The 18783-nt window shown below is 33.0% G+C and overlaps 1 protein-coding gene across 8 annotated transcripts in view; it reads left to right on the plus strand.

Moving 5' to 3' along the window:
• Nucleotides 1-18515, plus strand: part of Klp31E (kinesin-like protein 31E) — a 42749-nt gene extending 24234 nt beyond the window's left edge. The window contains exons 5-18 of one of the 8 annotated variants that reach the window (XR_011544308.1): nt 73-444; nt 510-1608; nt 1820-2023; nt 2670-2828; nt 6810-6960; nt 7119-7273; nt 7353-7433; nt 7741-8062; nt 8120-8171; nt 8231-8333; nt 8402-8620; nt 9490-10268; nt 11515-11984; nt 16588-18515. Coding sequence is in view for 4 of the 8 variants with exons in the window: in XM_070639133.1 (XP_070495234.1) it covers nt 73-444; nt 510-1608; nt 1820-2023; nt 2670-2828; nt 6810-6960; nt 7119-7273; nt 7353-7433; nt 7741-8062; nt 8120-8171; nt 8231-8333; nt 8402-8620; nt 16588-16657 (2987 nt within the window). In the remaining 4 variants the exon portion in view is untranslated. Of the gene's footprint in view, nt 1-72; nt 445-509; nt 1609-1819; nt 2024-2669; nt 2829-6809; nt 6961-7118; nt 7274-7352; nt 7434-7740; nt 8063-8119; nt 8172-8230; nt 8334-8401; nt 8621-9489; nt 11336-11514; nt 11985-16587 lie in introns of those variants that run through there. The other 7 variants (XR_011544310.1, XR_011544309.1, XR_011544311.1 and 4 more) reach the window with 7 other exon arrangements.
• The last annotated feature ends 268 nt before the right edge of the window (nt 18516-18783 follow it).

The raw sequence follows: 18783 nt of genomic DNA on the forward strand, positions 1-18783 counted from the left end.
CTGCAATTTCGTAAAATCTTTTCTAATTAAATTCTAATCTCATCCCCATCCTTTCCATTTTCGATAAAATAGAAATAGCAGAAAATCCATCGACTCTTATCAATCTCGCAAAACGTGAACTGGAGCGTGAACGTGAGATTTTAATGAGTAAATCCCTACCCGGTATTAGTGAAGGAGAATCTCAGGAAAGAAATTCACAGGAGAATGAAAGCGACAGTGAAGAAAGTGATACAGAAAGTGATGATAAAGCAACAGAACTTCAAGCTGAAATAAACGATATCCAATCTGACATTGAGATTAAGACAAAATTGATTGAGCAATTGGAACTTTCGCAACAACGAATGCAGATTATGAAGCATCATTATGAGGAGAAGCTGAATGTTCTATCAACTAAGATTACAAATACGCAAAAAGAGAGGGATCAAGTGTTAGCAAATATAGGACGTAAGTTCTATTTATCCTTTTTAATTAATTTCATCATAAATTACATTAATTTCTCCTTTTTTTAGGTTCCGATGTGGCAGATCAGACAGGTAGAATAAAAAAGGTACGCGATGAATACGAGAAGAAATTATCGGACATGCAAAAAGAATTAAAAAGACTACAACAAGCACAAAAGGAGCATATAAGACAACAACGTGAATTACAAGCACAAGATAGTCAATTAAAAAGTTTACGACAAGAACTGACCGACCTGAAGCAAATAAAAATAAAATTAATGCGAAAAATGACTGAGGAGAATACACGTCATAAAGAGGAAGATGCACGACGTGTACGAGAAATTGCTCAGTTGCGAAAAGAGGCCCGAAAACAAAGCAGTATGATAAAGTCCCTTCAAGGCTCTGTCGCTGCCAAAGATCAAGTCTTGAAGCGTAAAACGGAAGAAGTTTCAGCTTTAAGGAAGGTTCAAAAAAGTAATAAGTTAAGTACTAAAGCACAAGGTCGTGTGCCATTGAAGAAGGCGGTTAATGGAAATGAAAACTTCCATCCGCGACAGGCACGTGCAAAGTGGGACGCTCTCCAGAGGACAATCGGTAAATCTGCACGAAGTAAACAAGCTGTGATTGAGTTGGAACGTGAATTGGAAAGATTGTTACAGGAACGAGATCAGTTAAATAAAGAATTGTCAGGATTAAGAAAACGTCAAAAGTATCAAGACTCAATGGAGCTTGCATCAGAAGAGGACAGTGTTCAAGCGAATCTCAATTACATTCAAGAGAATATCGAACAAGTACAGAATTCAATTATGGAATTAGAGGAGGGAAAAGAGTCCGAGCATGAAAACCTTTCATTGCAAAATCTCTTGGAAAATATTCGTTCCGTTGATGAGGCTAAATTTTTAATTGAAAAGCTTTGCACAAATTCAATAATTCAGGCATGTGACGTTGGTCTAGTTCATACGAGACTTAAGGAGAAGGAGACATTATTGACTGAAGTACAACAGGATAGCAACATACAACAACAATTACTTCAACACGTACTCGCACGTAATCCTGCTATTGCATTATCGGAAGTAACAATTGCTTCAAACGGATCTAATGAACGTTCAGTTGTGAATGATACAAGTAGACATTCCAGTAGAAGTCCATCGCCCATTAATTCAGAAGTGTAAGTAAATTATAATTAATGTCACACATATTCATTATTGCAACTTGTTTGTTTGCTGTGGCAAATTACCCATCTCATGTTGTTGACATTATTATTACAACTTTTATTTTACTTTTTTTTCTCCTTTATTGTTCATTCACTCATGCACAATTTACATATAATACACCTACATTTCACGCCCCCTACCACGTTACAAATTGATACCCATTAGAAGTGATCTTTCAACACGCAAAGTACGAAGACGTGTAGCTCCAATGGTACAAGAATTGCTATTCGGAGATTTAGCAAACGGAAATAATGGTACGGATGAGATGAGTAGATCTTATACGATACAAGATTCTAGTAGTAGCATGAGAAGCTCATTAATTCCACTAGCTCGCGTTCCAAGTGCACCTGGTTCCTTAAAAGATCAAAAGTGAGTAATGAATATATTTTCCTATTCCTTATTTCGATTTGGACAGAGGGATTTGTATCTGTTGACATTTTGTTGTGTATGTATGCTTCATGGCATATGTATATTGGGTTGAGATGTCGATGTTTGGGACATTTGATGGAGCTTATTTGATGTTGTAGCTTTTGAGGCAAAAAAAAATGCTTATTTGGTTTATTTTACAAATTTTAAATTTTTTGAGATTCGAACTTCAGTTTTGTACATAAAATCATTTTTCCATAACTCGTTCTGCAATTTGCATACTTAAACTCATTAATTTCAACTGTATTATAAAGCATAAAATCGACTATACTTATATGAATCGTTCATCAATATGAAGCATAAAATTCACAAAACTTACCAACCGCTCCCGAAAAAAGTCCTTAAAAATCTCCGAAAGTAAAGTTTCTCACCCAATATATATTTGTCATGCACAAGTCCCCACAATTTATTGATATATTGATCCCATCCATAAATCCTCATCATTTCGTATATCAACCGTAATCTTACTCTTTCTCTCTGTCTCTTCTTCTTTATAACTCACATGTTTCTTCACACAAAATTCATAAATATTTGTTCATATTAACAATAAATATATATCCACATATCCAATGTAAACACTTGTACGCAGAAGTCCAATCAACGTACCCATGTTATCACGTCAAAAAAGTGCCATAAGTGCAGCATCACCAATGTTAAATCGTAAATTTGATATGAACTCACCAGTCACAGCACCACAATCACCTAGAATGATACGACGTCAATTGTCAAATAAAGCCTCACCAGGATTGTAAGTGTGTCCAATAATTATTTTTTGCTTAACTTACCACAAAACAAACAAAAAAGACGCCATTCTTGTCTTATTTATTATGTTGATAATTCTCAAAATGAAAAACATGCAGTAATGATAATAGAGATACGCCTTCTTTATTTACGAGAAAAATCCCCAATTAATTGGCAGTAGATGGAGATAATTAAATACTAAAGGGAAGTAAGATAAAGGAAAACAAATTGCGAGGATGAGAAAGAAAAACAAATTTTGTATCTATGGTATTATAATTATTCTATAACCGGGGAATCGTCCTTTTTATGCTTTAACTGAGCTTTTTTTGAATCTTATTTTTTTCTCTCTCTTTTTCTCTCTCTTTTTATTTTATTATTTTTTTGCAGTTATTTTTAATTTATACATGTTTAATTTAATTTATGACAAATTGGATTTAATATTGTATTTTTTTTTATTTCATTCAATAATTCGATAACCTTTTTCATATGATGAAAGTTAAATAGACACTAGATGATTAAAGACTTTTTGGCGCTTATTTGGAGGGTTTCAATTGGCATCAGTTACTGTTTATTTTGAGAAAGTTAGGGTCAATTTTATTGATGACAATTTTCCCTAACAACGAGGAACCTTAGTGGTCTTTTTGTAATATGAAACATACTCTTTGTATGCTAAGGTTTAAAGTTCTCAAATGCATTTGGAGTAGCAGCCCATTTATGGTAGAACGCTCATTTATGATGACCTATCCTTAAAAACCAGTTTATATATTCCTGACAGGTAAAGAGTATTCTCTCGAGAATTAAGAGAATGCTCTTAAAGAGCTTGCTCACCTAAATCATGCAAATATATTAGATGAACATGCTTATCAGCTTATTCTGCTCTTGAGAGCATGATCTTTGCTAGGATTACACTCTACTTGGATATCTGTTCTTGAAACTCAAAGTATTCATTGCTGGCTCTAGTAACCTGACTATTTAAATGGAAGATTAAAATTTAGTTAGTCTACATGTAGACCAATGCAAAAAGCTTGCTCTCTTGAACTAACATGATAAAGGTCTGGATCAGGGGCGTATTCTCGGGGTATTCGGGGGCCTAAACTCTATCCTTTTGGAAAACATTCTTCAATTTGCTTGAGTATTGCATGATGAAGCCCAAAAAACCCCTAAATGTTTGCAATCCAAACAATTCTCCTAGTCAATGACAGGGGCAATGTCCCTGTTCTAGATACAAGAAACGGAATAAGAGTTACACGAATTTTCAAGACAAATCGACCACAATCCCAAAAATTATCAACCTCCAAATTCGCGCTGTAAGTTAAAAAAATAAATAAATATATTTATACCCTATATCCATTATGTTATTCAACATACGTAAATTTCTCTTGTCTGTATGAAAGTCTCATTCGGCAGAAAAATTCATATTTATTTTTATTTTTTGGTTCCATTCAGCATTACGAAATGAAATAATAAAAAAAACTGTTGGGATAAAAAAATAAAATTAAAACAATTCTCGCGTTAATTAATTCAATTTTGCATCGTGCGTGGTTGGGACTCGAATATTTTTTTTTGTTTTCACTGTTGTGCATGCACTTGCTGTCTATTTTTTTTTTACTCGCTGTAAATCTTTAATTTCAATACGATTCGAATGACCGACAAAAAAAAAGAAAAATGGAAATAAAAGGAGAAAAGGGCAGTACGAGTTGGCCCTTTTTATTGTAGAAAAACGTGATTTCCACTCGATTCATTTTCATCATGAAAGAACGAGCAACAACAAAAAAATCTGAAAAATGTTCCTTCCATATAGCTTCATGATTCATTTCAAATTCGTCGTTTTTCTCATTTTTTTCTCGCTCAATTTTCAATTGCGTAGATGCGATACATTCGAGGCACAAAAAAGGCTATAAACGATCCATTTGCATTGACATGCTATTGCATTGCTTAGTATTGTTGAACATGTATGAACCACCTTTCAACCCGAAACATAAAGAGAAAGGCCTGGAGGAATCATTTAACAGCCTTTTATGTGTCACCATTGCCATGTTATTCAGTAGTCAATGCAAAGTATTTTAAATGGAGCAAAACACTTCACATATTCGACACATACTATCTGCATGTTTTTGGGATGATGTTATGTCTTCTTATCATATAAATACTATACACACAGCTCTTGCTGGTTACTGATGTTAGGATGACTTTATTGATTGCTGAGCTTATTGGATATTTTAATGAATGTATCAATTAGGGAAGTAAAGTCATAAAATATTGAATATAGAAGATCAACAAATGAAGAGTAATCCTGTCTATGTAGCTTATACTAACAAATGTGTGAAATGTGATGTATGTTTATCAAGCCTTCAGATCCAATGTATTGACAGTTGACAATTTAAAGCTTCTGGTTCCATACAAATGAATACCTAGAACCACTAAAGGCTCACCTCTAGACTCATTCATTTCCCAAGCAATTTGAATTATTTTATCCGTACCCACAAAATTCATTCATCACCACGCACCGCAATTTATACCACAAAAATATATTATTCCTTCCCAAATTTTTTTTTATATCATGCCTCAACCTCCAACATCATTCATCCACGATGACTGTAATCATGAATTGTTTTGTTGCCTCTTGTTATTTTTTATCTGTGTGTGAATTGTACTTTTTTTTTGTTTGTGTCCAGTGATTCTATTATTTTTATCATCCAGCCATTGTGTATTGTCGGCATACGAAAGAATTAATTCTCGCTTTAATTCCTAATCCAAGCTGGAAAAAGTTTTGAGTCCTACAAATTGAAAAATCTGTTTTCAATACATCCATACATCTAGTAAGAATAGCAATCTCATCACCAGTGAGACAAACTTCCTCAGAAGAAAAAAATTGTCGATGAAAATGAGGGAAAACAAAGCAAGACAGAAGAGATTAAAATTTCACAGTTGAAAATGATTGAAGGGCGGCAATAGGCTGCCGTTATTTGAGACGATACGAGAATTGGTTCCTTTCGAGTCATAAAAAAATATATAATTTTATCAACGTTAAAAATAATCGCCATTAATCATTGCCAAGCTCTCTTTTTATATATTGACACATTGCCAGTAGGAGGCATTACTGACTCACTTTAAGCTCTGACAGTGTGTACGAAAAAAAATCATAAAAATTTTCAATAAAATGAGGAAAATGAAGTGAAATAGTTTGGAAGTCACTTGTGATTGTCTTGTTTGTAAGAGTGGAACTAAGCGCATTTTTGGAATCAAATTGAGTTTGACAGCTTATTTTAATGCCAATTTTGAAAATTTAACAAATTTCCCAAAAGACACACTGTAGTGTCCAGATTTAATCCAGGTCCTCCTTTAGATAGCGCCTCAAGCTGGCTCTATCAGCTTGTCTAATTGCCAACTCCAATCATAATCCAGCAATGAGTGCTAAGGCACCAAATTCAGACTATGCCAACTCCACGAAAGTGTCATACGCCTTTCTGTCATTCAGCTTCCCTTGAGACTTCAAACTCTAATCTCTAATATCAAAATTACTAAGTTTCTTCAGCACATCCCTGCCAATAAATCATCCAAATCCACCCCATCTCTTAAAAAAAAGTGCGCTTCCTTAAAAAAATAAATATATAACACTGCTGTTCACTTCAACATGATTTTATTTTATCGATACCCAAACTAATCCACCGAATTGAAAAGAATCTGTTCACTTCCCATTATTGAATTTCATTAACCGGATTATTTACTGTCAATAAATATTCCTCTCTTTATAATATGTTTTTTTTGCTGCTACTGACGACTGACTTGCACAGAAGCATTAATAATATTTTATCTTTTTTTTTATTTAACTCTTTTTTCATGGGAAAATTTTTTGTGTTGCCTGCTGCCTGCTTCGCGCGACTTACTAACCTAAAACATTTTTATCATTGCACCAAATAAATAATTCTAACACACACACAAATACATACAAACACATTAACAAAAAAACCAAAAAAAAAATCATCAGTGAGGATGCTGACATACCGTCGACAATGCCTGCATCACCAATTGTTTATCGTCGTAATATTTCACGAGAAGAAGGTGATGTGTTTTCGAGACTCGGAGCTGGAACATTAGATCCAACTCCTGGTGGATCTATACGTGATTTTAATGGACGGGTAAGTGTCTATGTTATGCTGTTTGGTTCTAGGAATGGACATTCAGTTCTTCTGTAGAATATTCTATCAACATACTGAAGAACTGAAGGAAATAAGCTTCCATCCATTGCAATTTCCATTAACTAAAAATCTTTCTTGTTTTCCTTCATTTCCATTAGATGAAAGTCGGATCGCCATTAATTTGTACGCATATAGTCGATGGACATAATAGTCAAGTGCTTTCTATTAAGGCATCAGACACAACGTTGTTTACTGCTGCCGCCGATAGAACATGCAAAGTTTGGGATTTAAGGCAGTCAAGTACGATTCATTGGTGAGTCTTTTTTTCTTTTCGTCCGAAATATTTCAGTGCTGACATGCATCCATAACAATAAATCTTTTGTTTAATCCAGCCTCTCAGCACACCCAGGACCCGTCGTTAGCGTTGAATACGATAAATCGTCAAAAATTCTCTTCTCTGCCTCGGGCCCATTGTAAGTTCTTCATTTCATTATTATTGCTATTGATATTGTTGCTCGTGATGATTTAGTGGAAAGTGCTTATCTGTCACAAAATGAAGTTGATGATTTGAGTATCACAGGAGATACATTAATGAGAATTGTTTTCCTATAGTTGATGCAAAAGTCAATCGTGCTGACTATTCAGAATATTTTTGAGATAAATTCGAGTATTTCGAATATTCAGGAATATCCCGTCTAGACAATAATCCACGACAACAATTGATTACTTTCATGTACAGCAGTAGTTTTACTAATTGAATTTCACTTCAATTTCTCACAGCATTCGTTCGTGGGACCTTCGCGAATCCAATATCCGTCCCATAAAGACATTATGCTCATCCGGAATTGCATTGTCTGGCGCAGCAAGTCTCACATCTATTCCAACTGGTGAAAGTCCAATAACCGCTTTAAAAATGGGACCGTCAGGAACTTTATATACCGCTGCGAGTGATTCAAAAGTCCGTATGTGGGATTTGAGAATGTTTTCGTGTATAGGAAAATTGGCAGGTGCTCATCAAGCGGCTGTTATGTGTATTACAGCATGGGATGGGCCAGGAAATACAGACTATGTTGCTACCGGTTCAAAAGATCATTACGTTAAGGTAGGATGAGTAAAATTTATTACCGCGCTGTATTTTTAGAAATATTTCTTTATTTAGGTATTTGAAGTTCCATCTACGGCTGGAAATATAATGCCGCTTCTCAATCTGGGTAAGCAGTCTCTCGAATTTTATTACACTCCAAATTATTCTATCATTTATTTTGGACAGAACCTCCACATTACGATGGCGTACAAACATTGGTGGTCTCACCTGGCGCTGTCGGTGTAGATGGCGAATTATTTTCTGGATCTCGTGATACATGCATTAAAAGGTAGATTATTCATAAAACTTCCTCTTATCCTCGCATATAGCATAACATTACATACATTCTTCCTATAGATGGAATTTAAGAAATAGCGAACTAAAACAATCATTAAATAACGCTCATAAGGGTTGGGTATCAGGAATGACAATATATTCAGACATACTTTTATCAACATGTCGCGGCGGTTTGATAAGATTATGGAGCCTAACATGTGACGCCCTTGCTGAAATGAAGACCGAAGCATCGATTAATGACATCACATGTGCATCAAATAGAATCTTTACGGCATCAAAGTGAGTAATATTATGCATAGAACATTTTGTTGTTATTAGGAACGTATACGATGAGGAAATTTTGGGGATTGGAAACTTGAGATTGAGATTTTGGTTGTGGATAGATTTTCAGGATTGAATACTGACTAGGGTGTATATTAAGCTGTGTTAGACACAATTTTGCTCGACTCAGGCCAAGTCGAAGTCGTTCAAGTCAACTTGAATCTTTTAAAAGTTAATTGAGTGTCAAGAACCATAGTTTGAGCATACCTAAGACACAAAATTCAAGGATAGCTTTGGAAAGCTTGTTGTGTTGATGATGATTCTTAAGGTTATACAGAGAAATTTGAGGAAAATTCAGGCACAAAATTTTGAGGAAATTTTGAATGAAAATATTCGATTGAACTAAATTTGCATGATACCTATTGACCATCCCTTCTGCTCCACCTTCCAGTTGCAAAGTAGTTCATAAACCTTAATAAATCAGCTCAACAATCAAGCAAGCACCAAGCTAGACTTTTTGTGTAGTTTCCAATCCCAATCTGATTTCTCATATTATAATGATCATAATTTAGCAGACATATCATATTGTAAAGACCGTGTGTGTGTGTGTGGATTTATGATGGTCCCACACACACTCAAAATATGTATATAGGAATATGAAATCATTTTTACACGGATGGTGTATATGAAATATTGGCTAATGAATGAAAAATATTTTTTTCTTCTTTTTTTCTTTTTTTTATCTTTTTTTTTCTTTTTCTTCATTGTAAATATCTTACGACCATCTGCTGCATGCCACCCACAACGACATTCGTTGTCTTTCATACATAATTCTATTGTATTAAATGCACCGCATATGTAAAACATGCTTGAAAAAATATTTATAGTTCGGGTGAAGTGCGCATTTGGCGTTTGGCAAATGAAAAAATGCGACGCAGTGAGAACTAATCATGAATGGCAATACACATAATAATAATTAATTATACCAAGAAACGAACCGAAAATATTCAACATTATTGCTATAACTTTTTTTTTAATAAATTTCTATGTTTAATGCTTGAAGCTATACGCTAATTATAAATATAGTCTATAACACTGTGCACGACTTCATCAATACAGCTGAGCTAATAAGAATCCAATAATGTCAAATTAAGAGTACTTCATGTGACGAGAAAGTGAGCAAAAATAAGTAAAAATTATTCAATGTTTAATGTATGGAAATATTGCCAGGAGATGGACATAAAAAGCAATTAATATTTCCAAAAAAAAAAATCATTTTAATTATGTTATGAGTGTTTTTGGTTGGAGTGTATTAATTTTATGTAGGCTTTCAAGTGTGTACTCGCAATTAAGCATAAACATAAACTTTACTAAATGTTGACATCCACACACACATGACTTTATTTAAAAAAAGCACAAAATATAAATTTTAGTGGATGATGATGGTGATGATGATGATTTTTTTTTATTCATGTGATAATTCAATTTAATCACTGTTTTGAGGTCAACAATTTGTGCTTAACAAGCAAACATGTCAATTAGCGTGGAACGGATAAACGACATTTTTTTTACTGCCAATTGGACTCTTTTTTCTCGTTCAATTGAAATCGACAGAAAACCGCAAAATTGTGTGTTTAATCCTGCAATCACGTCAATTATGTAAAATGTGAGTAAGGGGGTGTAAATTGTGTTTGATTAGTAGGTTGGATTGAGGTGTGTGATTTTAATGAATTTTGATAGGATATATTGTAAAATTTTATGACTTATCATGGGCTATGATAAATTATTTTGACTGAAAATTATTAACTTTGGCAAGCTTTAAGCTAGTCTATATGAATTCATCTTAAAACTGAATTTTTATAGACCTAGTAAGAGGTGGCCTTTTTAAAAATTTAATTGAATTAGATTATCTAAATTTCGTACCGAAAATTCCAAAAACCCATGATAATTGATGTCAATTGTGTCATGTGCTACGAAAATAGTTTTTGTAATTTTTTGTGAATTTTTTGGAAATATTTATGTCAAAATCCATTATTCCGAGCGACATAAATGAAGAAAGGTCCGCCATGAACCTATAAGCATCCGCTGAACCTTATTACCACCACATGTAAGCTGTCTATTTTTAAAGTTAAAAAGATGCCAAACGGGACAGTATTCAAGTGGTGTTAATATCAAAGGTTTGGCGGAGCCTTAATAGCTCCATTGCGGATTCTTCTTCGTTTGTGTCGCTCTGGGTAGATTCACAGATTTTCTCAAAGCATGGAAATTCAGGATTAGTTCGTCAAAATTCAAAAATAAAATTCATTGTTCATGTTTGTCCATGTTTCTCACATATATTCATTCAATCCTGAATTTCTGTGCCTTGATTCGTACCAAAATAAACTTTTTGCTTAAGCAACTTTTTGGAAAATCTATTCTAAATTCTAACGCTTTAAAAAAATTATAATTAAGGGTAAGAATCCAAAAAATCCCATTTTTTGATGAACGTCTCCGAGTGGACAAAATACTCTTAAGAACTAGTCATCAACTTGCTTGTGGTTAGTTACAACGTATTTTTGTCCATTTGGGGTATAAACATTGGATTAGCAACGCCAGTTGGAATTTATTAGAGTATTTTAGACTGTTTAAGCCTTCCATAAACTCAAAAATTATAACATATTTGAGAATTTATATCCGAATGTATGGATATCCTTAAAGAATTTTAAAATAAAAATATTTTATCGATAAAAATAACTTTACTGCCTTTATCCATATTATTATCCGCCAGAAAATTATCAAAATAATAAAAACTTCCTCCAAATAACATTTAATCAACTCCGAAAAAACTAATCTACTTCCCAAAAAAAGCTTCATACCTGAAAACTGCATTCAAAATTTTCTTATATCTATTTTCTTTTATGTTCATTACATAGTGATTGGAAACTTATCACAGTAGGAGTCGTGTTGCTTTTATTGTTCATGCATCTGGATTCCAAATGTTGGAAGCTCATTTAAGCAATTTTCAAGTTTTTTTTTTATATTTCATGTCTTTTTTCACACAAAATGCAATCGTCACCCCATGAAGCCAATTTTCCAAGACATTTCACAATTCTACGACTACTTTTAAGACATGTACAATATATTTTTGAAGGAGGAGGAGGAGGAATAAGTAAAAGTTTTGTATTGTCTTCTAGTGTAAATTTTGCCATAAGACATGCACACACATTGAAGGAGATGATATAAAAAATTCTGTAAAATAAGTGACAAAGAATTTTTTTGTGCTCATTCTGCTTTCCATTCAAACGCAAAAACGACAACAATCTGCCGACACCCAACTGAGAATGAGCTCGCTCATCGTTCATACTTCCTACATTGTAGAAGTCTCATGTTGTCTTTCGGTTTTGTAAGTTTATAAACGCGAAAAAAAATTTTTTAAACTTGGTTCAATGTAATTAATTAATTAATTGCTGTAACGAAGAAAATCTCTTATTTTTTATCATTTTTTTGGGAAAAAAATTCTTTTCCTTAACTTGCTAATTAATTAATTTTGCTTCCTCTTCCTTAAAAAAAAATGAAAAGAAAATCTTTCGCTTCTGTTGTTGTATTTTTGTCTGTATTTATAATTTTCATTCATCATCATTTTTTATCTATTTTCATGTTCATGTACATGCTGAGTCCTTGGGATGGCAGTTTTTGGTGGAAATGTTGAGCGACTATGACAAGTTTAATGATGATTTGATGATAAACTTTCAAATTTTTAAAAGATTCTCCAAAATCATTCCAAAAGTTTAAAATTTTAATACTGTTGTACGGTTTTAATACAAAATTTCTTACAAAATTTCCGATCAAATTTCTACAAAATTAAACCGAGCACATATGTAGTCTTTAGTGTAAAAATATACTCTCTAATAACATTTCCGAAATTTCCTAATTAAAATTCTCCAAAATACTGTCCTCAAAGCGAAGTGGAGTTCTGACCAAAATTCCGACACTAAAATAACAGTCCGAAGTGGAGTCCGAACTATTGTGACCCAATAACAGTCGGGCGAACGAAGCGAAGCGAAGTGGAGTCGAAAACCTGATCAGTCGGGCGAACGAAGCGGAAAATCCGACACTATTGTGACCCATGACCTGATAACAAAACTCTCCAACACGTATGAAAACTCTATGCATCATCGTTAGTAAAAAAATAGTTCGAGCGAAGCTCGAACAGAAGTAAAATTCACTTGGTTGAGCGAAGCTCACAAATTTTGCGACCTGAACGGAGCGAAGCCGTGAAAAAACGCTCGAAAACTGAACATTTCTGTTGATTGCAGAAAAATAGTTTAATAAAAATTTTCCTTCAAGACTAAAAAGTAGTTAATAAAAAAAAACGTTAAAAAAACTTTTTAAAAAACACGCTTTTAACAAAGACTAAAAAAATGTTCTAAAAAGTAGTAAATAAAAAAAAAACTTCTAAAACAAAAATCCACCAAAACTTACCACCCAAAGATTCATTGCCAATTTTCACCATCCTTTTTGCCAAACAAGTCGAAAAAAAAGAAAACAAAAATTCATAAATTTTCACTGTAGTAAAGCTTCACATCCACAATTCATCTGGAAAAAATTTCCCTCTCGTAAAAAAAATGAATAGCGTTAACAATAAATTGAAAATTATCAGTTTATGTCATTATGTAAGGAAAATTTATTCTCTTAAAAAATGCTTTAAATTTTCAACAAAAAAATACATGAAAATAAATTAGTGCCTGATGATTTATTCATTGGCAGTGATAATTTGCAATGATGAAGCATTTTTGTGAGCTGTAAAACAATGTATCATCAATTCTTGTCAAACTAAACACGATTATGTGCTATAAATAGGAATTTAAGGAAGTTTGTCTGACCGAGATTGGAAAAGCTATCAATTTACAATCTCAGCCTTGAACTGAAAGGCAATTGATGAATGAACAGATGCTGGATATTGAAATTGATGAAATTTTCCGATTGGATGTCTGCTTTTCTAACTTTGAGCTAGATCAGTGCTTAAATATGAGCAATTATCCAAGATTTTTATTGGTTAAGCTCAATTTCCCTAATTAAACAGCTCGATTTCTACTTCATTATCCCATAAAGCATCAGATTCACCAACTACTTCAAACGACATCAAAGCAATACCGTCTGGAATAATAATCAATGCTTATTCAGCCATATGCTGCTCTAATCCATCCAAATGAAAAATTACCCGATTCATAATTTAACCGAACATTAAGCAAAAATACAAAATCACTTAAAAATTATTATGATGCTGCATGAAGAATGCACAAAAAGTGATAAAAGAAGAAGTAGCATTATCCTTAGCTTCAAAGCAGAGAGAATTAATGAATCTCGACTAAATCACATTTTACCATCACCATTCATTCATTTTTATGCAAATTTCTTTTTTTCTTCATTCTGGCTGTTTCTTCATCTCAGTGAATAATTTATTTCAATCAGTAATTTTTTTTGCTATCTACAACTCGCTACACTATAATTCCCTACATGCAACTTTTCACTCACTGCATCACATTGTGTGTATTTTACAATTTTCCACAGCTTTGAATATTCAACACAAAAAATAGAAAAAATGAAAGAAAACGACAACATAAATCACAAAGCATGGATTTTTAGCGCATTTTTTTGGTGGATTGTAAAAGGGTATTGGAATTGGCATCTGGCTTGATGTCTGAATTATGGATTTGAATTGAAATTTAGTGATATTTTCTGGATTGTCTTGATGATTAATGAAAAAGATTGTGAACAAATATGCTGAACTGATAACGATATTTGATCTCTAATTGATAGGCTGACTAGCCTTAGGGATTTTCTTAGTGTCCTTATCTTCACATTCAATCCTTAATTTGCTCATTCTTCTCCTCGTGATCACTTTAAAAATTATCATCACAAAAATACCAAATTATGACACAACATACATAGTTGTCTATGTGCCATGCCTACGCCAGGTCTCAGTGACTAAATGAAATACAATAGCTTACCACAATCATCTGCAAGGGTACCGCTATGTTGTCGTGTTAACATCAAAGAGATGACTGCGCTTAATCAGCTAATTTCAAGCAATGCCACTAAGATACTCTATACTGATCAACTGTGATCCATGACATCTCTTAGTCACTGTCTGAAGTTTACTCTATCGGTAGCTGCCCTTTGCAAATTTCACATAATCCACAAACAAAAAAATGCGCTATTTAACCACTCACTTACCAACCAATGCACTCCTACACTCACTTTCCTGTTTATACACAAAAATGATTCTGTAAAGACTGCTTTCCATTATCCTCAACATCATCAAAACGAGAAAGAGAGAGAGAACTTTTTTCTATCAACAAATGCACTTACCCGATAGAGGAAAAAAAACTCTTTCTTCCATCTTCATTGAGTTGATTTTTTTCAATCTTTGTAACTTTTTGTTCCTGCTATTCTTTTCCATTTCCATCCACATCTTTTTTCGACAAAAAGAACATTATAATGTTGGAAAAGAAGGAAGGAGGATGAAAGGAAAATTGAAAGAATTAATCAAAAAAAGCTCATAACTACTGAATTAAAATCCTTTCTTCTTTTATTTGAACATCCAGCCAGCCGTGCTGTAGCAACAAAATTATCATCATAGCGAAAATAATGTTTATTTACATTGTTGTGTGACTTACGGATGATGTTGTGGTGTCTTTTGTGATTGAGTTTGGGGAAATATGATGGGGATGAAATGAAGTCTTTGATGATATTGTTATAGACTTGACAATATTATAGGAAATTTTGTTTAATGGTGATGAGTTAAGAGCGGGTTTAGTTCTGGATTTTGTATGGAGGATTCATATGGTATTGAGGAGATTCTGGATCAAAATGGGGAACTTAATCTCAAATTAAAGACTTTTTTGAGTCATTAGTGGTCCTAGTCAGTAACCAGAAGGAAAACGGTGCTTAAAAGGCCAAATATCCATCTCTAGACCGGTGTGAGTTTGACTTCAGGCCGAATTTTACTAAATCTTGCCCTAGACCAGAGTAAACCTAGCTTGTCGCTGGATTTTTCATGCCATGTCTAATTCCCATGCTTTTCGGGTAGTTAACATTCTTATAGCACACACAGACTTATTAGTAACCGCCATCCTACTCATCATCAACCATTATTGAATTTTCAAATATTCTGCGTAGTACCAATTTAAGGCATAATAAAATTAGGTGCCAATTCAAAAGACTTAACGATCGAGACAATATAATTCAATTAGACCTAATTATGAGATAATGAAATGAACCTCCTAAACAAGCGTGTTCACAAAATTTTATGCCATAATTAAAAACTTTCTTAAGAAACAAAGACACAGAGACGGGAGGGAAGAAGAGCTCAAAAAGACACCCACATAGACATGCATACAAGCAATTGTCGATAAAAGAGAGATGACAGAGATGATGATGATGTTGATGGAGTTGTTGCTGGCTGTATAATCATTGTTATCACATTTTTACATTCCGCAATTGTGTTTCATGCAAGAGCTGAACAAAAAAATAATGAGATTTTTTGCCTTTCTTCTTATGAGGGGGTCGTTCATAAATGATGTAAATTATTGAATTGGATTTTCTGTCATTTAAATTAGTAAGATAAGGATATAGACTCTGTGTAGCTTAGGATGACTTAACTGAATTACATATTTGCTTAAAAGTAGAGATATATGATCTTGAGCAGCTAGAGATACAGCCTGAAGGTATCCTAGTGATGTACACGCTCTATAGTAGACCAATGAATATAGCGATAAGACCTGATCAAGAGATTCAATCGAAAAAAATATCCCAAAAATCAGATCCAATCCTAATATGAGACATCACTTACGAACGACCCCCTTACCTTAATGAGAAAATTTTTTCAAAGCTTTTCTTGATGTGATTTTTTTCTTCTTTTTTTTGCTGTGCTGATTAATTATGCAACTGAAACTCATCTAAATTTTTTTCTTCTTCCTTCTCTTTTCTCTTTCCATTCACAGTGACGGTAAAGTTCGAGTTTATCGCTTATCATCAGCCATAAGACGATTAAGTCAGGAGAGTCAAAGATGACAACAATCGGTCGGTATTGGAAGACGAGATATAAATATGGATTCATCATATCCATTGTCCAACATCCCATCATTTCGACAACAAAATCGTCAGATACGACAGAAAGTCATATTGAACAGTATTAAATTAAGGCGTGGAATTCAATAGTCAATACATAATTTATTTAACAGCTCAATTCATCATTTAATTTGGACTTCACATAAATATATAATTTTAACTCATTATCTTTATGCTGCTTGCTTGTTTAAATGATTTAAAAATTGTGTCCTCTTAATTATTTAATTAACACTTGCATGAAATTTTTTTATATTTACGATGAGGTTGACAGACATGAAGGAAAGCGCAAAACATTAATTATGATAAATAAGCTCGAGCTTCGAGTCGAGGAAAAATGATATGGGAGAGTCACAATGTCATATTGAATTTATTCTCTATAGCATGCTGGTCTGATAAAACACAAAAAAAAATATTAAATTAATGTTGATGATGAAATTTATTTTTATTAAAGAATGACGAAAAATGAAAAAATTTTATTGAAAAAATGTTGATGGATATTTTTTTGGAAGTACGAAGTTGCGTGTTGCTGGGTCATACATTGCAGAGATTTTTAAAATTGCTGACAACATTCAATTTACTTTAGTCAAGTTGATGACATTTTTAGCATGTTTAGTCAATTTGATTTATACTATACGTGATCACTATGCATCCATAGATTCGCAATACATGATTCTAAGGCCTAATGACAGTTTAACGATCTAGAGACCAATGATCTTACAGCTTATAGTGGAATTTCGCTTACCCTTAAAAAGGGAGGCTTGTGAGTCGCGTTTCCAGTGTATATGATTCGAAAATGGACATATGACAAATTTCCCATGCCGAGTCTTGAACTCATGATCGATAGATCGGTGTGCAATGTTTAAATCCCGAAGAACAAAACCTCTACGCCACTGAGTTACTTTGACTCACAAGTTCATCCTTACTAAAACGTTTCTTGAGTCTATAGCATCTATTTGTAATGTTAAGGCTTCAAATTGAAAACCTCATAAATCTCTGCAACAGCCTGCTCACAGCACCAAACTTCATATTTCCAAAATAAATCGAAAAATTACAAATTAATCTAGATAAATTTCGATGTAGATATTCAAAAAAGTAAATGATAAATTTCAAAATATTCACTGTAGTTTACACGATCGTGTCTAAATGTCAGCATCTACACATTATTAGTCATCATTAACACATTATTGATAGAGAATAAATCGATGGGAATGTAGATAAGAAATTAATAATCGTACTGAATGTGAAAAAAAGGATAAATTTTCTTCTACATTAATAGCTCCTGATGGAAATTTCAAAAATAATTTATTGCATAATTTTTCACATTTATTTTCCTTTTTTATATTCATTTAAAAAGACGTAACTGAAAGCATAGCGAGAGAATATGAAGAGCTTTATTGTCTCTCTCGTGGTAGTGAGAATCAGATGAAAAAAAAACTGTGATAATAACTTACTGTAGTAATCTGCCGCTTCTGTTGCCGCATTATATAATTTCATTCAACATGAATAATGCTGTAAGAGTTGACGAAAAAAAATAATAATTTTCTTGCCACATAAAAAAGTGTGAATTTTTTTGCTTTGTTTGATGATTGAAGGACAGAAAATGTGAGTGACTACGGAAATTACTGGGGATTGGAGAAGTTGACGACATTTTGGGATGGAATCAATGAAATTTTGTAGAATTTTTGAGAATTTCTCCGAAATTTTGTAGAATTTTTATGAATTTCTCCAAATTTTTGAAGATTTTTTGTGAATTTCTGTGAAATTTTGTAGAATTTTCATAAACTTCTCCGAAATTTTGTAGAATTTCTACTAGATTTTGTAGAATTTTCAAAAATTTCTCCGAAATTTTATAGATTGTTCAATAAATATGCGCCTTACAACCTCCAACCCAACCCCAAAAATCTCTTCTTTTTGTTGATGAATGCGAAAAAAAAGACGAAAATCAAAAAGCAAAAAAAGAAATTCTACTTAAATGCAGATTTGAAATGAGAAGACAAAAAAAAGTGCAGGGAAAAAAATTAATTTTATTTTATTATCCAAAGTGGAAATAAAGGCTTTAGTCGTTGTTT

Source organism: Chironomus tepperi, unplaced genomic scaffold (genome assembly GCF_022539635.2).
Source record: "Chironomus tepperi strain 1889 unplaced genomic scaffold, CSIRO-AGI_Ctep_v1 contig_177, whole genome shotgun sequence".
NCBI lineage: Eukaryota > Metazoa > Arthropoda > Insecta > Diptera > Chironomidae > Chironomus > Chironomus tepperi.